Source organism: Aotus nancymaae, unplaced genomic scaffold (genome assembly GCF_030222135.1).
Source record: "Aotus nancymaae isolate 86718 unplaced genomic scaffold, 86718_ANA_hifiasm-v0.15.2.pri h1tg000014l, whole genome shotgun sequence".
Lineage (NCBI taxonomy): Eukaryota > Metazoa > Chordata > Mammalia > Primates > Aotidae > Aotus > Aotus nancymaae.
In genome coordinates this window covers 123494459-123515034 of record NW_026988425.1, presented here as the reverse complement: position 1 = coordinate 123515034, position 20576 = coordinate 123494459, and the positions used below count along the sequence as shown (strand labels likewise).

The window sequence follows — 20576 nt, the reverse complement described above, 5'->3', positions numbered from 1 at the left end:
AGTCATGAAAGGCTACATATTATGGTTCCATTCAAATCAGAGTTCAGAACAGGGAAATTTATAGACAGAAAGTAGACTAGTGGTAGCCCAGCGATGGGGGCAAGGAAGGAGAGTGAAAGCTAAAGATGCGGGGTTGGTTTTTAAGGTGAAATTGATTCCAATGATGTTTACATACATCTGTGAATACATTAGAAACTGCTGAATTATACACTTAAAATGGGTGAATAATGTGATACATGACTGTATTAGTCTGTTCTTGTACTGCTATAAAGAAATACTTGAGACTGGGCAATTTATAAGAAAAGAGGTTTAATTGCCTCACGGTTCCACAGGCTATACAGGAAGCATGGCAGCACCTGCTTCCGGGGAGGCCTCAGGGAACTTCCAATCATGGCAGAAGGTGAAGGGGACACAGGCACGGCTTACATGGCCAGAGCAGGAGCGAGACAGGAGGAGGGAGGTGCTACGCACGTTAAACAAGATCTCATGAGAATGCACTATCACGACGACAGCTCCAAGAGGGATGCTGTTAAACCATGAGAAACCACCCCAAGATCCAACCACCTCCCACCAGGCCCCACTCCAACATTGGGGATGGTACTGAATATGAGATTTGGGTGGGGACATATATCCAAACCATATCAGTGACTCACATGTCAATAAAGAGATATAAAATTGTTTTTTGAAAAAATTCTAATAATTTAATAAGGTACTCTCTCAAGCCAATACAAGGCAGCTCCAGCACACCCTTGCTTCAGGAGATGTTTATGCCATATGAAGGGAGGAAACAGCTCCCTGACGAAACCATAATCCCTTCCTCATCCCTCAGGTAGATGTGGAAATAAAGATAAGGTGAAAATTACAGAAACCAAGCTCATCATGCCCCCTTCCCTTGCCACCAAGTGCTTTTCTTTTTATCACCTGCTCCCCTGGGTTGTATAAAAAGTCCTTTGCTAATTACTTTTAGGAAAAGGGGTTACATTCTGGTCTTCACCTCCCAGAAACCATGCATCATACTTGAGGCACACACCAGGGAAGAGGCTGAGGTCAAGTTCACCAATCAGAAACATAAACAGACAAGAAAGAAGGCAGCAATCAGTTTCCATCGGAACCCTTAGCCAAGTGTCAGATCTCCCAGGGATACCCCTCTTTAATCTGGGGGGACATAGGTAAAGATGAGTATCCAGAAAGCCTGGAGCGAGTTGAGAGAGGCATTTGATTAGTGTGCAGATCACAGGCACGGCTGGGATCAGGGTTAACCAGCTTTCAAGAAAACACAGCTGACAAGGATATATATCACGTTGTCCCTGCAGTGCGACGAACCTAATTAAAAAGGACTTAGGGTCAGAAAAACACAGGTGTAATAATGGACAAGCACAACACAAATCATATACCGTTTACTTACAGGAAAAAACACTTTTCCCGTTTACATGCTTGACGTGGCCAGAAAGGAAGAGCTCACACTTCGTACAAAACTACACGTTAGTTTTGCATCTCTTTGTTGTGGCACACAACCTCTGGTTTAGCTTCTTTAAAATTCTCTGTATGGGACAGTTTCTCTCATTATTCAAAGAATAACTTTGCTCAAAAATAAGATACATTCCTTCCCTCCACTGTTTAGTGTTTCTCATGCTCTCCTTCTCTTTTAATTGTCAGTATAATTCTGGAGTTAAAGACCTATGTGCTACGGTTTGAGTAAGTTCCCCAAAAAGCATGTGTTGAAAACTTAATCCTGGCTGGGCGCGGTGGCTCACGCCTGTAATCCCAGCACTTTGGGAGGCTGAGGTGAGTGGACCACCTGAGGTCAGGAGTTCGAGACGAGCCTGACCAACATGGAGAAACCCCGTCTCTCCTAAAAATACAAAAACTTAGCTGGGCACGCTGGCATATGCCTGTAATCCCAGCTACTTGGGAGGCTGAAGCAAGAGAATGGCTTGAACCCGGGAGATGGAGGTTGTGGTGAGCTGAGATCATGCCACTGCACTCCAGCCTGGGCAACAAGAGTGAAACTCCGTCTCAAAAAACAAAAAAGAGAAAAAGAAAACTTAATCCTCGATGCAACAGCATTGGGAGGTGTGGCCTGTGGGAGGGGCTTGGGTCAGGAGGGCTCCACTATCAGCAATGGATTAATGCTGATTATAAAAGGGCTTGAGGCTGCATGTTCAAGATCTTGCTCTTTCTTTGGCCCTCTCTTGTACTTTCACCTTCTGCCATGGGATAATGAAGGAAAAAGGCCCTGGCTAGATGCTGGTCCCTCTCAAAAGGTGAGAAATAAATTACCCAGTCTGTGGTATTCTCCTACAGCAGCACACCGCAGACTAAGGTGCACTGTCAAGCCAAAATATAATGACTTGCTAGTGGCTAACAGCACAGGCTGGAATCTGATGCCAGGCCCTGCTAGCTGCGTGACTTCGGAAGAGTTACCTAACTCTCAAGGTTTCAGGTTCCCTACCTGTCTCCCATTCAGAGTTGTCAGGAGTAAATGAATGAATGTATAGAATGTGCTTATCAGTGCCCTGCACACAGCAAGAGCTCAGGAAAGTTGGCGACCGTCGTATCATCATCATCATCATCACAGGCGGCAGTTAGTGTCAGGTCTGTATAAAAATATTAAAGAGCATGTTTGAAGCTTATGTCCAAACATATACTAAAATGTGTTAATATGTACCTTTTGTGTAATGTTCCACCTAAATTTCTAGTTTCTGTGACAATACCAAGTAGGAAAAATATTTTAATTCACTCCATACTCCTGTATTGAAGATTTTGTTTCCTTTATAACAAAATTAGTGCCTGACTATATCTAAATTTACGAGAAGAAAAAGAATGTATGTTCACTGAGGTCATGCCTGTGATAGTGAAAGAGTAGAGATGGACTAATCGCTTCTCAGCAGGGGTAAAGCATTCTCTGCTGCCTTTCAAAGATCAAGCAGCCCCCTAGATATACAGCAGTGTATGAAATGGAACTTTGAGTAGGGAAAACATCGCAGACAAATGCATATAGTATTAAGCATATTTGCTTAAAAATAAAACTATAAAGTCGGGTGGCTATGTATATACATACATGTATATAAATATATATGTGCATACACAAAAACTGGATCATCATGAAGCAATTGCTTGTGTGGTGGGGAGTAGGAGGCAGAGAGAGGAGGGAGACTTTGTTTCGCTCCAGTTTGTGTATCTCTCATATCTTTTACAATGAGAATCTATCACTATTTTATTTCATATTTAAAAAGAAAAAAAGGGAAAATAGTGTCTATTTATTTAAAACAAAATAGTCATCAAGTCATATAATGCATTATATTACATTAAACTGAATTTAAAAAGGACCCTCTGTCACGCTTTCATTTAAAAACATAGTAAGACAAGTGTGACGGGAAACCCCAAACTTCTGCAGAATGAATTGAAATAATTGGGTCATTAAAAATCAGTTTATTTCCCAGTGCTTTGGGAGGCCAAGGCAGGAGGATCAGACAAGGCCTGGAGTTCAAGATTAGCCTGGGCAATGCAGTGAGACACCGTCCCCGCCTACAAAAAAATTTAAAAATTATCTGGGCATGGTGGTACATACCTGTAGTCCCAGCTGCTTGGGAGAGTGAGGTGGGAGGATCACTTGAGCCCAGGAGTATGAAGCTACAGTGAGCTGTGATTGTGTCACTGCACTCCAGCATGAGCAATAGGTGAGACCTTGGACCCTGTCTCTAAAAAAAAGGTTTTATTTATATTTTTACTATTTATTCATTTGAAGACATGGTCTCACTCTGTCACCCAGGCTGGAGTGCAGTGGCACGATCTTGGCTCACTGCAAGTTCCACAGCACCTCCTGCGCACCACTCCCTCACCCCTGGTTCAAGTAGCTGGGATTACAGGTGCATGCCACCACTCCCACTCTTTTGTATTTTTTGGTAGAGACAGGGTTTCACCATGTTGGCCAGGCAGGCTGTTCTCAAACTCCTGACTTCAAGTGATCTGAGTGCCAGGTCTCCCGAAGTGCTGGGATTACAGGCGTGAGCCACTGCACCTGGCCAAACATTTTTTTTAATTAAAAAACATATTTTTTTAATCAGTTTTTTAAATTTATTTTTGTTGCTGTCATATTTTACTGCTCATGGAGCCTCAAATTAAAACATAATGAGGCATTTTAAGGGGCATTTGAAAATCAGTAACACTTTTTTATAATTAATTTAAGCGAAACAGCATGTTTGCTTGAAATCCCAAAATGCCTTTTCAACTTCCTAAGGGGCTCTTCAGGCAGGAACAGTTGGGAGGCACCCAGTGGTTCACCACGTGCTCCCCTCCAGGAATGGCGCCAGGTCCTGACTGTGGGACAAGGCGCAGCACACACATGGCCTTCTCCCTTGTGCTGCTGTGCCTCATAGGGACTGATGGGGAAATGTCAGGGCTCGGAGAAAGAGACAGAATGCTGAGACAGAGAACCGCAGAGGTGGGGAGCCCCTTGGACACGGGGCTGAGCGATGACCCTTCCACAGATGTCCCACCGACTCTGGAATCTGGAGCACCAGAGGGAGCTACCTAGAGACCAGCTGGGAGGAAGAACAACTATGGCTCCACGTGCAGGAGGAGCCCCAGGTAGAAAGACCCTGAGACTCTAGCACAGCTGGCAGGGACGGGACATCCGGGGGTACCACTGCAGGCTGGCGAAGCTGGAGGGGCCTGATCAAAGCAGGCACTCACAGGTCACAGGAGGTCACAGCACAGTGCTCCACATCCAATGGGAAGCTCATGGCTGAGTTGTGTTTTAAGATGCTCTCTCTCCACAAACACACAAACAGACACACAAATATGTGAGTACATTCTGATCCCAACAGGCTGGGAATATATGTTTTGTTGTATTTAATGAAAGCCCACAAAATACCTCCAAAAACTATTCCTGTACAAAGTCACAGAAAATTTCAGTGGATTGTAAAAAGTAGAAATTAGGGGCCACATGCTCTCATGCAATGAAATTAGAAATTAACAGTAAAAGGAAAACAAAAAACAAAAAGTCAAACTACCTAAAAAGTCAAGAACATCAATGTTAGTGATGATTAAAGAGAAAACCAAAAATGAACATTACAAACTGTAAGGCCGGTGGCCTCGCCGGGAGCTCGGATACGCCCACCCCACTCCGTGCCTAGAAACTACGTCAACACTCCACGCCCGGCACCAACCTGTGCACTCAGCACCTAGTCCGCCGTTGGAAAACCCCGCCAAAATTCAAAAGAAGCCCCGCCAGAACCTGCCCAATAGCATTTTGTCCCGTCCAGGTTCCACTTCCCCTGGGCGGCCCGCTCACCGGAAATCCCGCCTACCTGCCAATAGCAGCTTGGCACGTCCACGTCCTGCTCTCCCACAATCAATCAAACGCCTCCACTCCCTATAAAACCCCACGTCTGAGAGGAGTCCGCACGACTTCTCCGGCCCCTCCTGTCTGACTACAGAACCTCGCCCAGGAGCCGATTAAATTTCTTTATTCCAATAACTGGCCTCAGTTGCCTCATTAGAACCTTGCTTGCTTCATTCAAACCTTACACAGAGCACGTGGAACTAAGTCCACAAGAGCACTGTGTGTCAATAATGGCCACAAGAAAACCTAACCCATATTATTTCTGTTACTCAACTATAAAAGGTGGAAAATTAATAATATATGCATTAAGAAAGTAAAAGGGGTTAATAAAATGAAAACATACATAGTCAATGAACCAAAAACTGAAATAAGACTAATCCTTTTTAATAAAATAAAGAGATGGTTTTGGGGGAAAAACAATTTTAAGAGAAACTTTGAGTTAATGGAGAGAAAACAACATTTGACATTACAAATAAGAGAAAGCATGAATTAAATAAAAGATTTGGCTGGGTGTGATGGCTCACGCCTGTAATCCCAGCACTTTGGGAGGTAGAGGAGGGCGGATCATGAGGTCAGATGATCGAGACCATCCTGGCTAACACGGTGAAACTGTGTCTCTACTAAAGATACAAAAGATTAGCTGGGTGTGGTGGCACCCACCTGTAGTCCCAGCTACTCGGGAGGCTGAAGCAAGAGAATCGCTTGAACCTGGGAGGCAGGGGTTGCAGTGAGCCAAGATCACGCCATTGCACTCCAGCCTGGGTGACAGAGCGAGACTACATCTCAAAAAATAAAAATAAAAATAAAAAGCTTTACAAATTGTAACAACTTTATTGAGACAGAATTCACATACCATACAATTCGCCAATTTCAGGATATATCTCATTGGTGTTTAGTGCAGTCACAGGGTTGTACAACCACAGTCAATCTAAAGATTTGCTAAAATGTTTATTTTTAAACTGCAAAAGAATATTATCTGTAGCTTTATTACAAAAAATTGGAAAAACCAGATGAAATATAGAATGTTAGAAAGAACATTATCAAAAATGATCCCCAAAAAAGAAAGAAAACACGAATAACATAATGACCATGGAAAAAAGTGTCATTTTACCTCCTCCAAATTAAAAAAAGCCTAGATAATTCCTAGGTCATATAAACTGTTTCAGAGCGTAAGTCAAACCAAATGCTTCCACTTTCATTTTAAAGTAAGCATAATTCTAAGATGAAACTGGACAAGGAGGCTGCCTCAAGGTAAACTGTAGGTCATCTCATTTCTGAATTTTGATGCAAAACTCTTAAATAATGTATTAGCAAAGTGAATGCAGCCTAACGTATATCTTAAAAGCACCAGGACTGTTGCCTATTTCTGCAATGCAAAAGTGATTCTGCGTTAGGAAATCCATTAATGCAAATCACTACATTAATAAACTAAAGGAGGAAAGCCATATGATCATCTTCACAGATGTTAAAAAGATGGTGATAAAATTTACATGCATCTTGATTGAAAAAAAAAAATCTTAGGAAGTCAGGATGGGAGCCAACACCTCTAGTTCATAAAGGCATCTCTCAGAAGTTGATGGCAGACGTGACTCTAAATGGTAACCCATTAGAAGCAATCCTGTGAAAGCCAGGAATAAAACAAGGGTGTTAAAAAATACCAGCATTAGTCAACCTTTCCCCCTGTAAACCCTCAATGTGAGTGAAGGGTAACATCGGGTCTGGGCTGACGCATGTGCGCCTGGAAAGGTCTGTCCTCTCAAGTCACTGCTTCCTTTCCCTGGACACTGCAGCACTGAGATGGATGTGGAAGGCTGTGTCCGTCTCATGTGCTGGGGAGGACACCTGGATTGGGGAAGTGGCATGGTGGCCTGCAGGCCCTGGGCCTCCGTGAAGATGAAAGTGGTATAAAAACAACTGATGGAAAAGTGAACCGTGGCTTCTCAGTGAGAGCCTCCCACTGCAGGCAGGAACGCCACGTGTGGGTGAGGGGGAAATGGAGCTGTGGGACCTCCCAGCGACCTGAAGACGCTGTCCCTGCTGTGTCTCCTGTCCTGTGTTCTTCTATGAAACTCAGCAAATGGGGAAATTTGCCAGTAGAAACCGTCTCTCAGCAGCAGGCTTGGTGGTGGGCTTCCCATTCAATTCAGGAGCAAGAGGTGGATGATGAAACGCCATCATCTAATGCTATGCTAACAAAACATCATTCTCCAATGTTATTTTAACAGTTTTAGCCGCAGCAACTACGCAGAACCACAAAACAAGATGTACAGATACTGGAAAGCAGAAGAGAATGTAACCATTTCCCCTGACAAAACTATGGGATCAAAGATTCAGGTGTACATTCAAATGCCTGCACAGTTCAATGCAAGTAATAAAAACTCCAGGACCAGCCGTGGTGGTTCACGCCTGTAATCCCAGCACTTTGGGAGGCTGAGGCAGGCAGATCACCAGGTCAGGAGTTTGAGACAAGCCCAGACAACATGGTGAAAACCCATCTCTACTAAAAATATAAAAATTAGTTGGGCACGGTGGCGGGTGCCTTTAATCCCAGCTACTCGGGAGGCTGAGGCAGGAGAATCATTTGAACCCAGGAGGCCAAGACTGCAGTAAGCTGAGATCGCACCATTGCACTCCAGCCTGGGCAAAAGGCGAGACTTTGTTTCAAATAAATAAAATAAAAAATAATAATAAATAAATAAACAAACAAAAAACTGCAAAAAGTCTTACATGCAGCGAATAGCCTCTTCAGTATAAAATAATAATTAAAACAGGTATCCACCAGAGCAAGAAAATATTTACAATACCTAGGACTAAATCTGGAACATGGAAAAGCACGTGGATATTTTAGAAAACTATAAAAGTGTACTAACATTTATAACGAAATAAATCCCAGATCGATAAAACACATGAATATTTAAAAAATAAAACCCTAAAATACTGAGGGGATAGCAGAAAATTATTTATAATCTTGGAATGGGAAAGGCTTTTCTAGGAAAAACACACAACCCAGCAACTAAAGGGGTTAAAATACATATATGAATAAAACCAATGTGAGGACAGAAAATATCCACACAAAGAATGCCATTCAAAAAGTCAAAAGACACATAACAAACTATTAAAAAATAGGTATTTGCAAACATATAACAATGGCCAGTTTCCTTAACGTAAGGAAGTACATTTATATATACGTATACCAATTATAAAAACAACATAATGGTAAAATAGGTAACAAATGCGAAGTGGCAGTTAACAGATAAAGACATATAAATATAAGTAACTTATAAACAAATAGAAAGATGCTCGACTCCACTTTTTTTTTTTTTTTTTGAGGCAGAGTCTCACTCTGTTGTCCAGGCTGGAGTGCAGTGGCGCGATCTTGGCTCACTGCAACCTCCGCCTCCCAGGTTCAAGTGGTTCTCCTGCCTCAGCCTCCTGAGTAGCTGGGACTACAGGCACGTGCCACCATGCCCAAGTAATTTTTGTATTTAGTAGAGACTGGGTTTCACCATTTTGGTCAGGCTGGTCTCGAACTCCTGACCTTGTGATCTGCGCACCTTGGCCTCCCAAAGTGCTGGGATTACAGGTGTAAGCCACCACACCAGGCCTTTTTTTTTTTTTTTAAAGACAGAGTCTCATCTAAGTATACATATATATTTAATGTATTTAAAATGTGCTATCCTCTTCATGTTGCCTAGTGATTTATTTTTTAACTGATCACATTGTTCCATGTTTTATTTATTTATTTCACTCTCTCACTCTCTCACCCAGGCTGGAGCGCAGTGGCACGATCTCTGCTCACTGTAACCTCCGCCTCTTGGGTTTAAGCAATTCCCTGACTGAGCCCCCTGAGTAGCTGGGATTACAGGCACCCACCACCACACCCGGCTAATATTTTCGTATTTTTAGTAGAGACAGGGTTTCATCACCTTGGCCAGGCTGGTCTTGAATGCCTGACCTCATGATCCACCCACCTTGGCCTCCCAAAGTGCTGGGATTACAGGTGTGAGCCACTGTGCCTGGCCTCAACCTCACTTTTAATTAAAGAAATGAAAATTACATAATAAAATCGTACAATTTTATCGGACTGGTAAAGACAAAAACCATTCTGACAACACAAAAGTTTGGATCTGGGTAACCAGGCACAGGCTCAGACTGCTGGCAAGAGTGTGAAAGGGTGCTTCATGTTTGGAGAGCAATTTAGGAATAAGATTCTAAATTTAAAGTGCACTCATGCTCTGACTGCAGGGATGTGCTTAGTGATTTTTTTCCCTAGATCCGTTTGCATTCCTACCTTGTTCACTGCTACACCCTCACCACCCAGGCCAGTTCCCCAGTAGCAGCAATAACCACTCAGTATCTGCTGAGTAATGAATGTGGATAAAGAGTAATATTCGATTGGGCACAGTGGCTTACGCCTGTAATCCCAGCACTTTGGGAGGCCAAGGCAGGTAGATCACTTGAGTTCAGGAGTTTGAGGCCAGCCTGGCCAGCATGGTGAAACTCTCTACAAAAAATATAAAAAAAAAGTTAGCTGGATGTGGTGGCACGTGCCTGCAGTCCCAGCTACTTGAGAGGCTGAGGTGGGAGGATCACCTGAACCCGGGGAGGTTGAGGCTGCAGTCAGCCATGATGGCATCATTGCATTCCAGCCTAGGCAACAGAATCAGACCCTGTTTCAAAAAAAGAAAGCAAAAAAAAGAAAAGGCCAGGTGCAGGGGCTCATGCCTGTAATCCCAGAACTTTGGGAGGCTGAAGCAGTGGATTGCCTGAGGTCAGGAGTTCAAGACCAGCCTGGCCAACATGGTGAAATCCCGTGTCTACTAAAAATACAAAAAAATTAACCATGCATGGTGGTGGGCCCCTGTAATCTCAGCAACTCAGGAGGCTGAGGCAGGAGAATAGCTTGAACCTGGGAGGTGGAGGTTACAGTGAGCCAAGATCATGCCATTGTACTCCAGCCTGGGCAACAAGAGCAAAACTTCATCTAAAAAAAAAATATATATATATATGCCATGTTCATTTTAGCAAAAGACTAGAAACATCTCTAACTTATCCTTCATTAAGGGATGGTTATATGAATTATCACACATCCATCCAATAGAATTATCCACTGCTCTCTGTTTAACAGCAAAGAAGACTTCCAAGTGCTAATGTGAAAATGTCACGAGGCTACATGGTGGACTAACAAAATCCATGTGAGTAGCCCATGTGTGTTAAAAAAAAATCCATACACAAAAATATGCACAGATGATGACTGGAAAGGCACCAAAAAAGAAAAAGAAAAACAAAAACAAAAACAAAAAAAACCCTCTTAGCAGGAAAGGGAGTTGCTAGGGGCCCAGAATAAAAGATTGACTTTAGGCTGGGCATGATGGCTCATGCCTGTAATCCCAGCACTTTGGGAGGCTGAGGTGGGCGGATCACAAGGTCAAGAGATTGAGACCATCCTGGCCAACGTGGTAAAACCTTGTCTCTACTAAAAATACAAAAATTAGCCAGGCGTGGTGGTGAGTACCTGTAATCCCAGCTACTCAGGAGGCTGAGGCAGGAGAATCGCTTGAACCCAGGAGGCGGAGGTTGGAGTGAGCCAAGATCACACTACTGAACTCCAGCCTAGAGACAGAGCGAGACTCCATTAAAAAATAAAAAAATATTTATTTTAGTTTAGATATCCTTTTTATGCAGAGAACACTAGCTAATCAAATTATGCAGAAGAAAAAACACAATCACCACACAAACATATGGAAATGTACTAGGTATTCTAAAAAAAACAAAAACTGGAGTGAAGAGGTTGAAAGGAATTGGATAAACCAAAGCATACACTGTATGTTCTGGAATGGAAAGACATGGTATTGTTTAGATGTTTTAATCCTCCCTCAAAGTAATCTACAAATTTAATATGATGCCAACTCAAATCTCAAATCTATTCCTTCTAAGTCTTGACAAAAGAAAATCAAAGTGCATCTAGAAGATTAAACATTTAAAACCAGGCAAGAACATTTTAAAGAAACAGATTAAAAGTCTGGGATGGGGTTGGGGACAGTACTTGTCCTACCAGTTATAAAAACTGATTATAAAAAAGATTATAAAGTCAAGGTATTTTAAGTGGTATTGTTCTGGAATATTAATAAACAGACATATGAATGTTGAATGAATATGAATTAAAAGTCCAGAAATAGACAAACGGGCATTACTATTTCTGTGCACATGTGTGCATGCAATGGTAACACTGGTAGAGTCACCATAACCAAGAAGTTATTGAACTTACATAATCTTAGAAAGGAGAAAATCTTTTTAAGCATGGTGCTAAGGTAAGATTACAAAGAGAAACATTGGTAAATTTGAATATATAAAAATTAAACAGTTTTCTATTTTTTTGACAAAAATTAAAAGACAACAATGCCGGGAATATATTTGCCCAAGATAAGTCAAAGGATTCAAAACCATAATATATAAAGAGCACTTATAAATCATTAACATAAATATTTAAATCTAAAACTGGGTACAGAATACATACAGACAAAACACAGAATAAGATAAAATATAAATGGTGGGCTGGACACGGTGGCTCATGCCTGTAATCCCAGCACTTTGGGAGGCCAAGATGGGCGGATCATGAGGTCAGGAGATGGAGACCATCCTGGCCAACATTGTCAAACTCTGTCTCTACTAAAAATACAAAAATTAGCCAGGCGTGGTGGCATGTGCCTATAGTCCCAGCACTCAGGAGGCTGAGGCAGGAGAATCGCTTGAACCCAGGAGGTGGAGGTTGCAGTCAGCCATGATCTCACCACTGCACTCCAGCCTGGCAACAGAACAAGACTTCATCTCTCTCTCAATCTTTCTCTCTCTCTCTCTCTCTCTCTATATATATATATATATATGTAGATAGATAGATAGACAGATGGTGCATAAACATACATTTTGTGACATAATTACATACATGTATAAATATATATAAGCTTATGTACATGCAATTACAAATGAATAAAAAGTTTAATCTTACTAATATTCAAAGAAATTCAAATTAAACAATAAAGTCATCTTATATCTTTCAAATTGGCATGGATTAAAAAGAATAACAACTTTCAGTGCTGGCAAAGGTGTAGGAAGAAGAGCATTCTCATATATTGGGAGTAGAAATGGATAGACTTTCCTAAAAGGCAGTATGTCAATATGTATCAAATACTCTAAAGATACATTTATTTTTATCATGTATGTCTACTTTTAGGAGTTATAAAAAGAATTAATTTGTATAAGAACGATGGCCATCTTCCTAATTGCAAAAAGCAAAGATTTGGTTAAATAAACAACGTTATATTCATATATACAGAGTAGTCACTACCAATAAAGTTGTAGAATATTTTAAAACATGCTGAGCACAGTGAGTCACCCCTGTAATCCCATCAATTTGGGAGGCCAAGGCGGGCAGATCACCTGAGGTCAGGAGTTTGAGACCAGCCTGGCCAACATAGTGAAACCACATCTCTACTGAAAATACAAAAGTTAGCTGGGCGTGGTGGCACATGCCTGTAGGCCCAGCTACTTGGGAGGCTGAGGCAAAAGAATTGCTTGAACCTGGGAGGCAGAGGTTGCAGTGAGCTGAGACTGTGCCACTGCACTCCAGTCTGGGCAACAGAGCGAGATTCTGTCTCACACAATAAACAAATAAAACATGGAACAATGTGATCAGTCAAAAAATAAATCACGGCCAGCATGAATAGCACATTTTAAATACATTAAATATATACGTACACATACACGCACACACATATATCCATATACACACATTATGTATAGAAAAGACTGGAAGGACATAATTATCTGGGTGGTAGGATTATGAAAAGTTTTGTTTTGTGAATTTCCACAGTAAATGTCTAATTTTTATAATATGAAAGGAGTATGCTTTTTATGTGTTGTATAGGTTTTGTCTCATTTAATATTCTATGAAGAACTCAGGGTAGGTCATGTCCACACTCCACAGCTATATTAGTCTGTTCTCGCATTGCTAGAATAAAATACCTGAGACTGGGTAATTTATAAAAATGTTTAATTGGCTCATGGTTCCACAGGTTGTACAGGAAGCATGATGCCAGCATCTGCTCGATTTCTCGAGAGGTTTCAGGAAACTTGCAATCGTGGTGGAAGGCGAAGGGGGAGCCAGAAAGTCACGTAGCCACAGCAGGAGCAAGAGAGATAGCAAGGAAGGGAGGTGCCACACTCTTTTAAACAACCAGTTCTCCTGAGAACTCACGCCCTCACTACCATGAGAACAGCACCGAGAGGATGGTGCTAACCACTCCTGAGAATCTGCCCCCATGATCCAATCACCTCCCAGCAGTCTCCACCTCCAACACTGGGAATTACAACCGAACATGAGGTTTGGATGGGGACACAGATGTCACAGATGTCCAAACCATGTCAACGGGAAAGGGAAGCAAAGAAGAGCGAGAGGATGACTTGTGCTGGTCACATAACCAGGAGGTGGAAAAGCCACGGCACTGATCCTGGATTGCTGACTCCAAATCCAGTACTGTGTATACTGCAAGCATCAAGCAAGTGAACACACTGGTTTGTAGCTCTTAGATTTCTGGGTTTGTGTGAGCCAGGGCAGAGAGATACCTAGGATCAGGCTCTAAAGTAAGGTAAATATTGATGATTTACCTTACCACGGGGTACTGTCAACCACACAGATGCATGTGAGAGGACACATCTGTGGTATATGATGTTCTTTTTATGTATCTGTGGAGGTACAGAAGGCGGTAAGAAGTAGAGGAGACCAAATCTCCCTTTCCTATCCTTTCATGCAATCTGTGATGTGGGAAAACAGGGTCTGAGATTAAAACCAGAAGGGGTCATTCCTTCAATCCTGGCACTGAGTGGGCTTTCTTTTTGGTGCGGATCTCCAGGAACTGTGGTCTCCCATCACCCAATCACTCTGTATCCCCCACACAGGGCCCTGCATCGGAAAATGAGGGTCCAAGAAAAAAAAAAAGGCCAGTTCCTTGTAGGTCACCAGATTTTGCCACACACATGGAACACAGTATTTAGGAATAAAGAGGCTGGCCAAATTATGTATACAAGATGGGGAATTACCCTTTCTGATGGAGATGGGGTTCTAGGTTGTGCCAATTCTCAAACATAAGGAGGTCTGTACCATACCAAGAATACTTCTGTGCACAGCATATGGGGATGAAATCTGATCAATGTTCTCCAGGCCACATTCAATAGACAATAAGATGAAGCTCTAACAGTTCATTTTTGTAACTCAGTGGGTGCTTCAGCATTGAAACTGTGCCAACTGACACTGGTCCTGCTGGCCTTTGCAGGTAAGTATGCAGAGAGCAGCAGGATTCCCAGCGGCTGCCTCTGTGAACATGATCCCAAGCCAAGCAGGCATGGTCCCACAGCAGAAAAGCTTCTGGTAATTCAGCAATCACTTCTCAGAATCATAGCACAGGTAGAGCAGGTAGAGGGCAATTGTGTAGGGACGTGACTCTGAGAGGTAGCCTGCCACTGCTTCCAAGACAAAGAAACAAAGGCCCACATCCCCATACCCAGGAGGCACGGTCCTATCAGGAGTTTAAGTATATTCACACCAGAATGCAACCATACACACTGCAATTGCTGTCACAGCCAGATGTACATACTACAGTACCATGAGCTAAGTTACCTTGAAATGATAGTTCTAGCCTACAAACAATTGGTTGATCTTCTATAACAAGCTCATCCAATCCACCGGGTTGCATGCAGCCCAGGACGGTTTTGAATGTGGCCCAAAACAAATTCATAAATTTTCTTAAAACATTATGAAATGCTTTTTCGGAACTTTTTGAGTTTTTTTTGGCTCATCAGCTATCACTAGTGTTAGTGTATTTTATGGATTAAATAAATTAGCCAAGGTAATTATTCTTCTACTGTGGCCCGGGAAGCCAAAAGACTGCAATACCTCTGTTCTGCACTTGCACACAATACACTGTCTATAATCTTCCTAAATTTGAAAGAAAATTCTTTTTAACTGAAAAATGAGAACTGTATTGTTTTGATATATTGGTCATCCAGTATAATATGTACCTCGGCACTTAAAACTGACTTGCAAATTGATTTTTTTTTTTTTTGAGATGGAGTTTCACTCTTGTTACCCAGGCTGGAGTGCAATGGCGCGATCTCGGCTCACCACAACCTCCACCTCCTGGGTTCAGGCAATTCTCCTGCCTCAGCCTCCTGAGTAGCTGGGATTACAGGCACGTGCCACCATGCCCAGCTAATTTTTTGTATTTTTAGTAGAGACGAGGTTTCACCATGTTGACCAGGATGGTCTCGATCTCTTGACCTCGTGATCCACCCGCCTCGGCCTCCCAAAGTGCTGGGATTACAGGCTTGAGCCACCGCGCCCGGCCGCAAATTGATTTTTTAAAATTCAATACAAATAAGAATCAATGCAACAAATGCTAAAATATAATCGTCACTAAGGATATTTATTCCAATATAGCACTACATTGTGATCCTTAAAAATATACTATTAGTAGCTGATTTACAAGTAGAATGAGTTTTAATTGTTCTACTTATATATCAGTAAGCTAATTGTTAGCTAATTTCTAGAAATAAATCAGCTTACCCTAAATACCTTAAACAACTAGAAAACATTATAATGAATTGAAAGTGTACATGAGAACCTAAGAATACAATAAAATTATTTTAAAAATTGCTCTCGTGCAAAATCAAATCCTATGACCTTTATGAAAGGGTCTGCATTTCATTACTTACCAACTGGCAGCCTTCTAGAGAGTTGACTAGCTGAGCATTCTGACAAGAGAGAATTGAACCAGCCAAATTCAGCATTACACACACTGCAGAAAGCAGCATGAAAAAGGTTATCTGGAAATAAACCAAACAAAAAACTGATTATTCACTTGGAGAGGCTCAAAGGAAAAATGACTCAGCTTTACAATGAGTTTACAGCTTTCATTTATTATACAATAGTTGGTCACATAATTACATGAATAACATATACGTGTTTTAAAGCAAAGTGGTAGGTTATTTCTCAAACTTCCAAATTAACATGATCTGAAACAGAAAAAGTAAGATCTGTAGGAAGCCATGGCAAGCTACTATGATTGTGTTTGAAATCTATTATGATAAAATATTTAAGGAGTTAAACTTGAAAGACTGTACATTATATACCCTTAATAGTAACAAGTTATACATTATTAAAGGAAATTAAGTGAAAGAAATCTATTTATTAGAAGGCCTCTAGGTTTTAATTTTTATTACAGAAAATTTCATACACATGCAAAACCAAAGAAAACAGTAGAATGTACCCATCATCCAATGTCAATAATCAATCCACTTACAAGTGTGTTTCATTTATAGCCCCTACCATCCAGATTATTGTGCAGCTAATACCAGACATCATATAATTTTACCCTTAAAAATTTTTAAAGGACTTGAGAAGCTTTCTGAAAACACAGTCAAAATAGTCATCACATCTCTATAATAAATAAAAATTCATTAATATCATCAGATACTGAGTTCACATTTCCCCAACTGTCTCAATTTTTTCACACTTTGAATCAGGCCACACAGGACACAAAGAGGGTCCATGTGGTACAACTGGCTGTTAGGAATCTTAGATAGTCTGTGCATTTCCCATCCGTTTTCCTCCACGAAATTTCTTGAAGAAACCAGTTCTTTGATCTACAGAGTTTCCTACAGCCTAAACTTTCGGATTGTAGCCCTATCATTTAACGTTTCTCTAGCCTCTGTATTTCCTGTAATTTGGTGATTAAATACAGAGGTCTGACCAAATTCAGATCAATAAAAGGCAAATATTTCTCTTTTTGTGATGTTGGTGGCCATTTTTAATGATGACTTAGACTCATTAATTTATTGGGATTTCCAAACAGTGCTAGTCTCACTCTGTCATTTTTTCTTCATGAATGAGAATACACATAGAGACAGAGACCGGTGCTATTTTTCCTTCCTACTAACAATGTATGAGAATGACAAGATCTTACTTTTTCTGTTAATGCCTTAAAAATGTTTTGGCTAAATTAAATTTAGGAAAAAACTGATATTACCATTCTCTACCATAACTATAATATCTACACCCCAGATGTAGTTCAATTTATTTTCCTTAAAAACATATATGGGATACACAATTCAAAAGAGCATATTTTGTTCATTTAGGAAATATTTCAAGTCCATAATGTTAGCAGTATCTCAGCAATGGTTTTAATAACTGCAGAGTCTTATGGCATCACATGGGAAAGTTAGGTCACATAAAAAGGGCCAACTTACATTTTTCCTATTAGAAGTTACAACAGGCCTATAATATCATTCAAATGGTGTGTAAATAAACTGGCCTACACAGCTTTGAAATAGAGGTCAAAAAATAATTGCTGAAAACATTACAAAAGCAAACCTATACAGAAGCCAAGAAGAGACTAGCTTGAGACTTAGTGCTGAACAACACAGATGTTGCTGAATATCAAGGAGGTAAGAGACAATAAGATCTTTTTGCATGTTTATTTTTTTGTTTTGTTTTGTTTTTGAGACAGAATCTCCCTCTGTTGCCCAGGCTGGAGTGTAGTGGTGCGATCTCGGCTCACTGCAACCTCTGCCTCCCGGGTTGAAGTGATTCTCCTGCCTCAGCCTACCGAGTAGCTAGAACTAAAGGCACGCGACATGTCACCACGCCCAGCTAATTTTTGTATTTTTAGTAGAGATGGGGTTTCACCATGTTGGCCAAGATGGTCTCAATCTCTTGACCTCGTGATCCACCTGCCTTGGCCTCCCAAAGTGCTGAGACTACAGGGTGAGCCACCACGCCTGGCCCATTGTTTTTTTTTTAATTGTGGTAAAATATCCATAACAAAAATGTACTTGCATTTTCTAATTTTTTTTTTTTAAGAGATGGTGTCTCGCTATGTTGCCCAGGCTGGAGTGCAGTGGCTGTTTACAGGTGCGATCCCACTACTTATCAGCATGGGAGTTTTGACCTGCTCCATTTCCGACCTGGGCTGGTTCACTCCTCCTTAGGCAACCTGGTGGTCCCTCGCTCCCGGGAGGTCACCATATTGATGCCGAACTTAGTGGGGACACCCAATCGGCATAGCGCACTACAGCCCAGAACTCCTGGGCTCAAGCGATCCTCTCACCTCAGCCTCCCGAGTAGCTGGGACTACAGGTACGAGCCTCCGCGCCTGGCTCTAATTTGTTTTTTAAACTGTGGCAAAATATAGATAACATGAAGTTTCCCTTTATTACCATTTTTACTTGTGCAGTTCAATGGCATTAAGTATGGTCACGTTGTTGTGGAAGGATCATCACTATCCATTTCCCGAGAATGTTCTGTCTTAAACTGACACTCCATACCCATTAAACAATTCCTCATCCTCCCTCCTCTTAGCCCCTGGCAATCACCACCATTCTAGTTTCTGTATCTTGAAATTTGACTACTCTAGGTATGTGACACACGGGGAATCATACAGTTCTTTTCCTTTTGTGACTGGCTGATTTCACTTATAGCATAATGTCTTCAAGATTCATCCATATTGTAGCAGGTGTCAGAGTTTCCTTCCTTCTCAAGGCCGAATAATATTCCATTGTTCCAGAAACTGGTCCTGCCAATGAAACAACTTTTTTGAGTGGGAAGAACTTTGAATCAACTATTTCACAACTCTGGAAGCTGGATGAACACTTGCCGCATCCAGAGGGGTAATCTATGAAGAAAGAGGTTGGCATTCAAGGAAATCTCCATCAGGTCACTGGCTGACCATGGATATAACGGAACAGAGACTTTAGTGATCACACACAACAAGGACCACAATCTGCTCAACATTAGTTTGGAAAAGTCACTGGATGCCTACAGCTCTCAAAAAGCAGTATCGGACATTACTGAGGGAAGATAATCTGATTTCCAGAGTTACCACATTACAATATTCAAAATGTCAAGTTCTCAAAGATTTCCTCCTTAACCAATCTCTAGCCAGGTTCCTCTGAGCCCTCTTCTCCCCTAGGCCTATACCCTGGCCTATGAAAACTTGAACAAAATATCAACACAGATTCTAACAGCTCAAGGCCACATCCCTAGGATGGCCCTAGCTCCCCCTAAAGTGCCTGCCTGAGAAAATTCAAGGCTACCAAAAGAGTTTACTGTTAGTTCCAGCCAACACCTGAAGACACCTTGTGTCCGGGCTTCTGTGGGAAGGTAGGAGCCTGACTTTGATAAGCACCAGCTAACAACCCCAGATGGGTTTCACATGGTCAAATCCCTACTTTCCGCTTCTGGTAATTTTTCACTTGTTCTAGAAAATACAAGTGAACAAAATCAATTTCAAAAGAACGGAAAACCTGAACATAAGCTTGAGAAAAATACCAGTAAAAATCTACCCACAAGAAACACCAGGCCCACAGACTTTCACAGGCAGATTTGTTCCAAACTTTCAAGAACATCTAATCTTTGGATGATAGGGCAAAAAGCCAGTTTCCCAATGCGTTTATAAGACCAGTTAAGGCTTTCTATTTCCTGAACAATTCAGTGCAATAGCTGTTAAGTGGGACAGAACAAGGTACGTGTCCTGGAGAGGTCAAAGGCACCCCAGTGGGGTTAGAGCTCTCGCACTGTGTGGAGGGTGACTGCACAGACAGGCAGTTATGTGGGACTTTGGAGCCTGGGTGGGAAGCAAAGGGCACCCATGTGGGATGGTGTGGCAGCTAGGATAGTGGATTGGTTATTTACAAGAGGAATTAATCAAATAAGTAAATATGGTAAAGATGATAGGTGCTGAGTTCCTCAAATCAGAATAAACATGGTGGTGTTGTATTGCAAATGGCAGTGTAATGTAATCTCGTAGTCTTCAGTGCTATAGATGATTGATAGGTAGATATCCTATAACTTCATCACCTAGAGGGCTGGGAGCAATGATTTTCCAGTAGGCATGAACAAACCTAGCAACCTTGTTTCTAAATTCCTTTCTCCACTAAAAGAAAACAGAACTCTTTAGAGAAAGGATTAATTCTGGGCCTACGGCAGGGAGAGTTAAAGATTGAACTCCCTGCCAGGTGTGGTGGCTCACACCTGTAATCCCAGCACTTTGGGAGGCTGAGGTGGGCGAATCACAAGGTCAGGAGATCCAGACCATCCAGGCTAACACAGTGAAACCCTGTCTCTACTAACAATACAAAATATTAGGCGGGCGTGGTGGTGTAATTTTGAGATTAGCTT

The 20576-nt window shown here is 41.6% G+C and overlaps 1 protein-coding gene across 3 annotated transcripts in view; it reads right to left on the bottom strand.

The window, feature by feature from the left end:
* ENTREP2 (endosomal transmembrane epsin interactor 2) overlaps positions 1-20576 on the bottom strand; it is a 399634-nt gene that overhangs the window by 86264 nt on the left and 292794 nt on the right. For all 3 annotated transcript variants that reach the window (XM_064376326.1, XM_064376328.1, XM_064376327.1), the window contains exon 3: positions 16115-16225. In XM_064376326.1, the coding sequence (XP_064232396.1) occupies positions 16115-16225 (111 nt within the window). The remainder of the gene's footprint in view (positions 1-16114; positions 16226-20576) is intronic.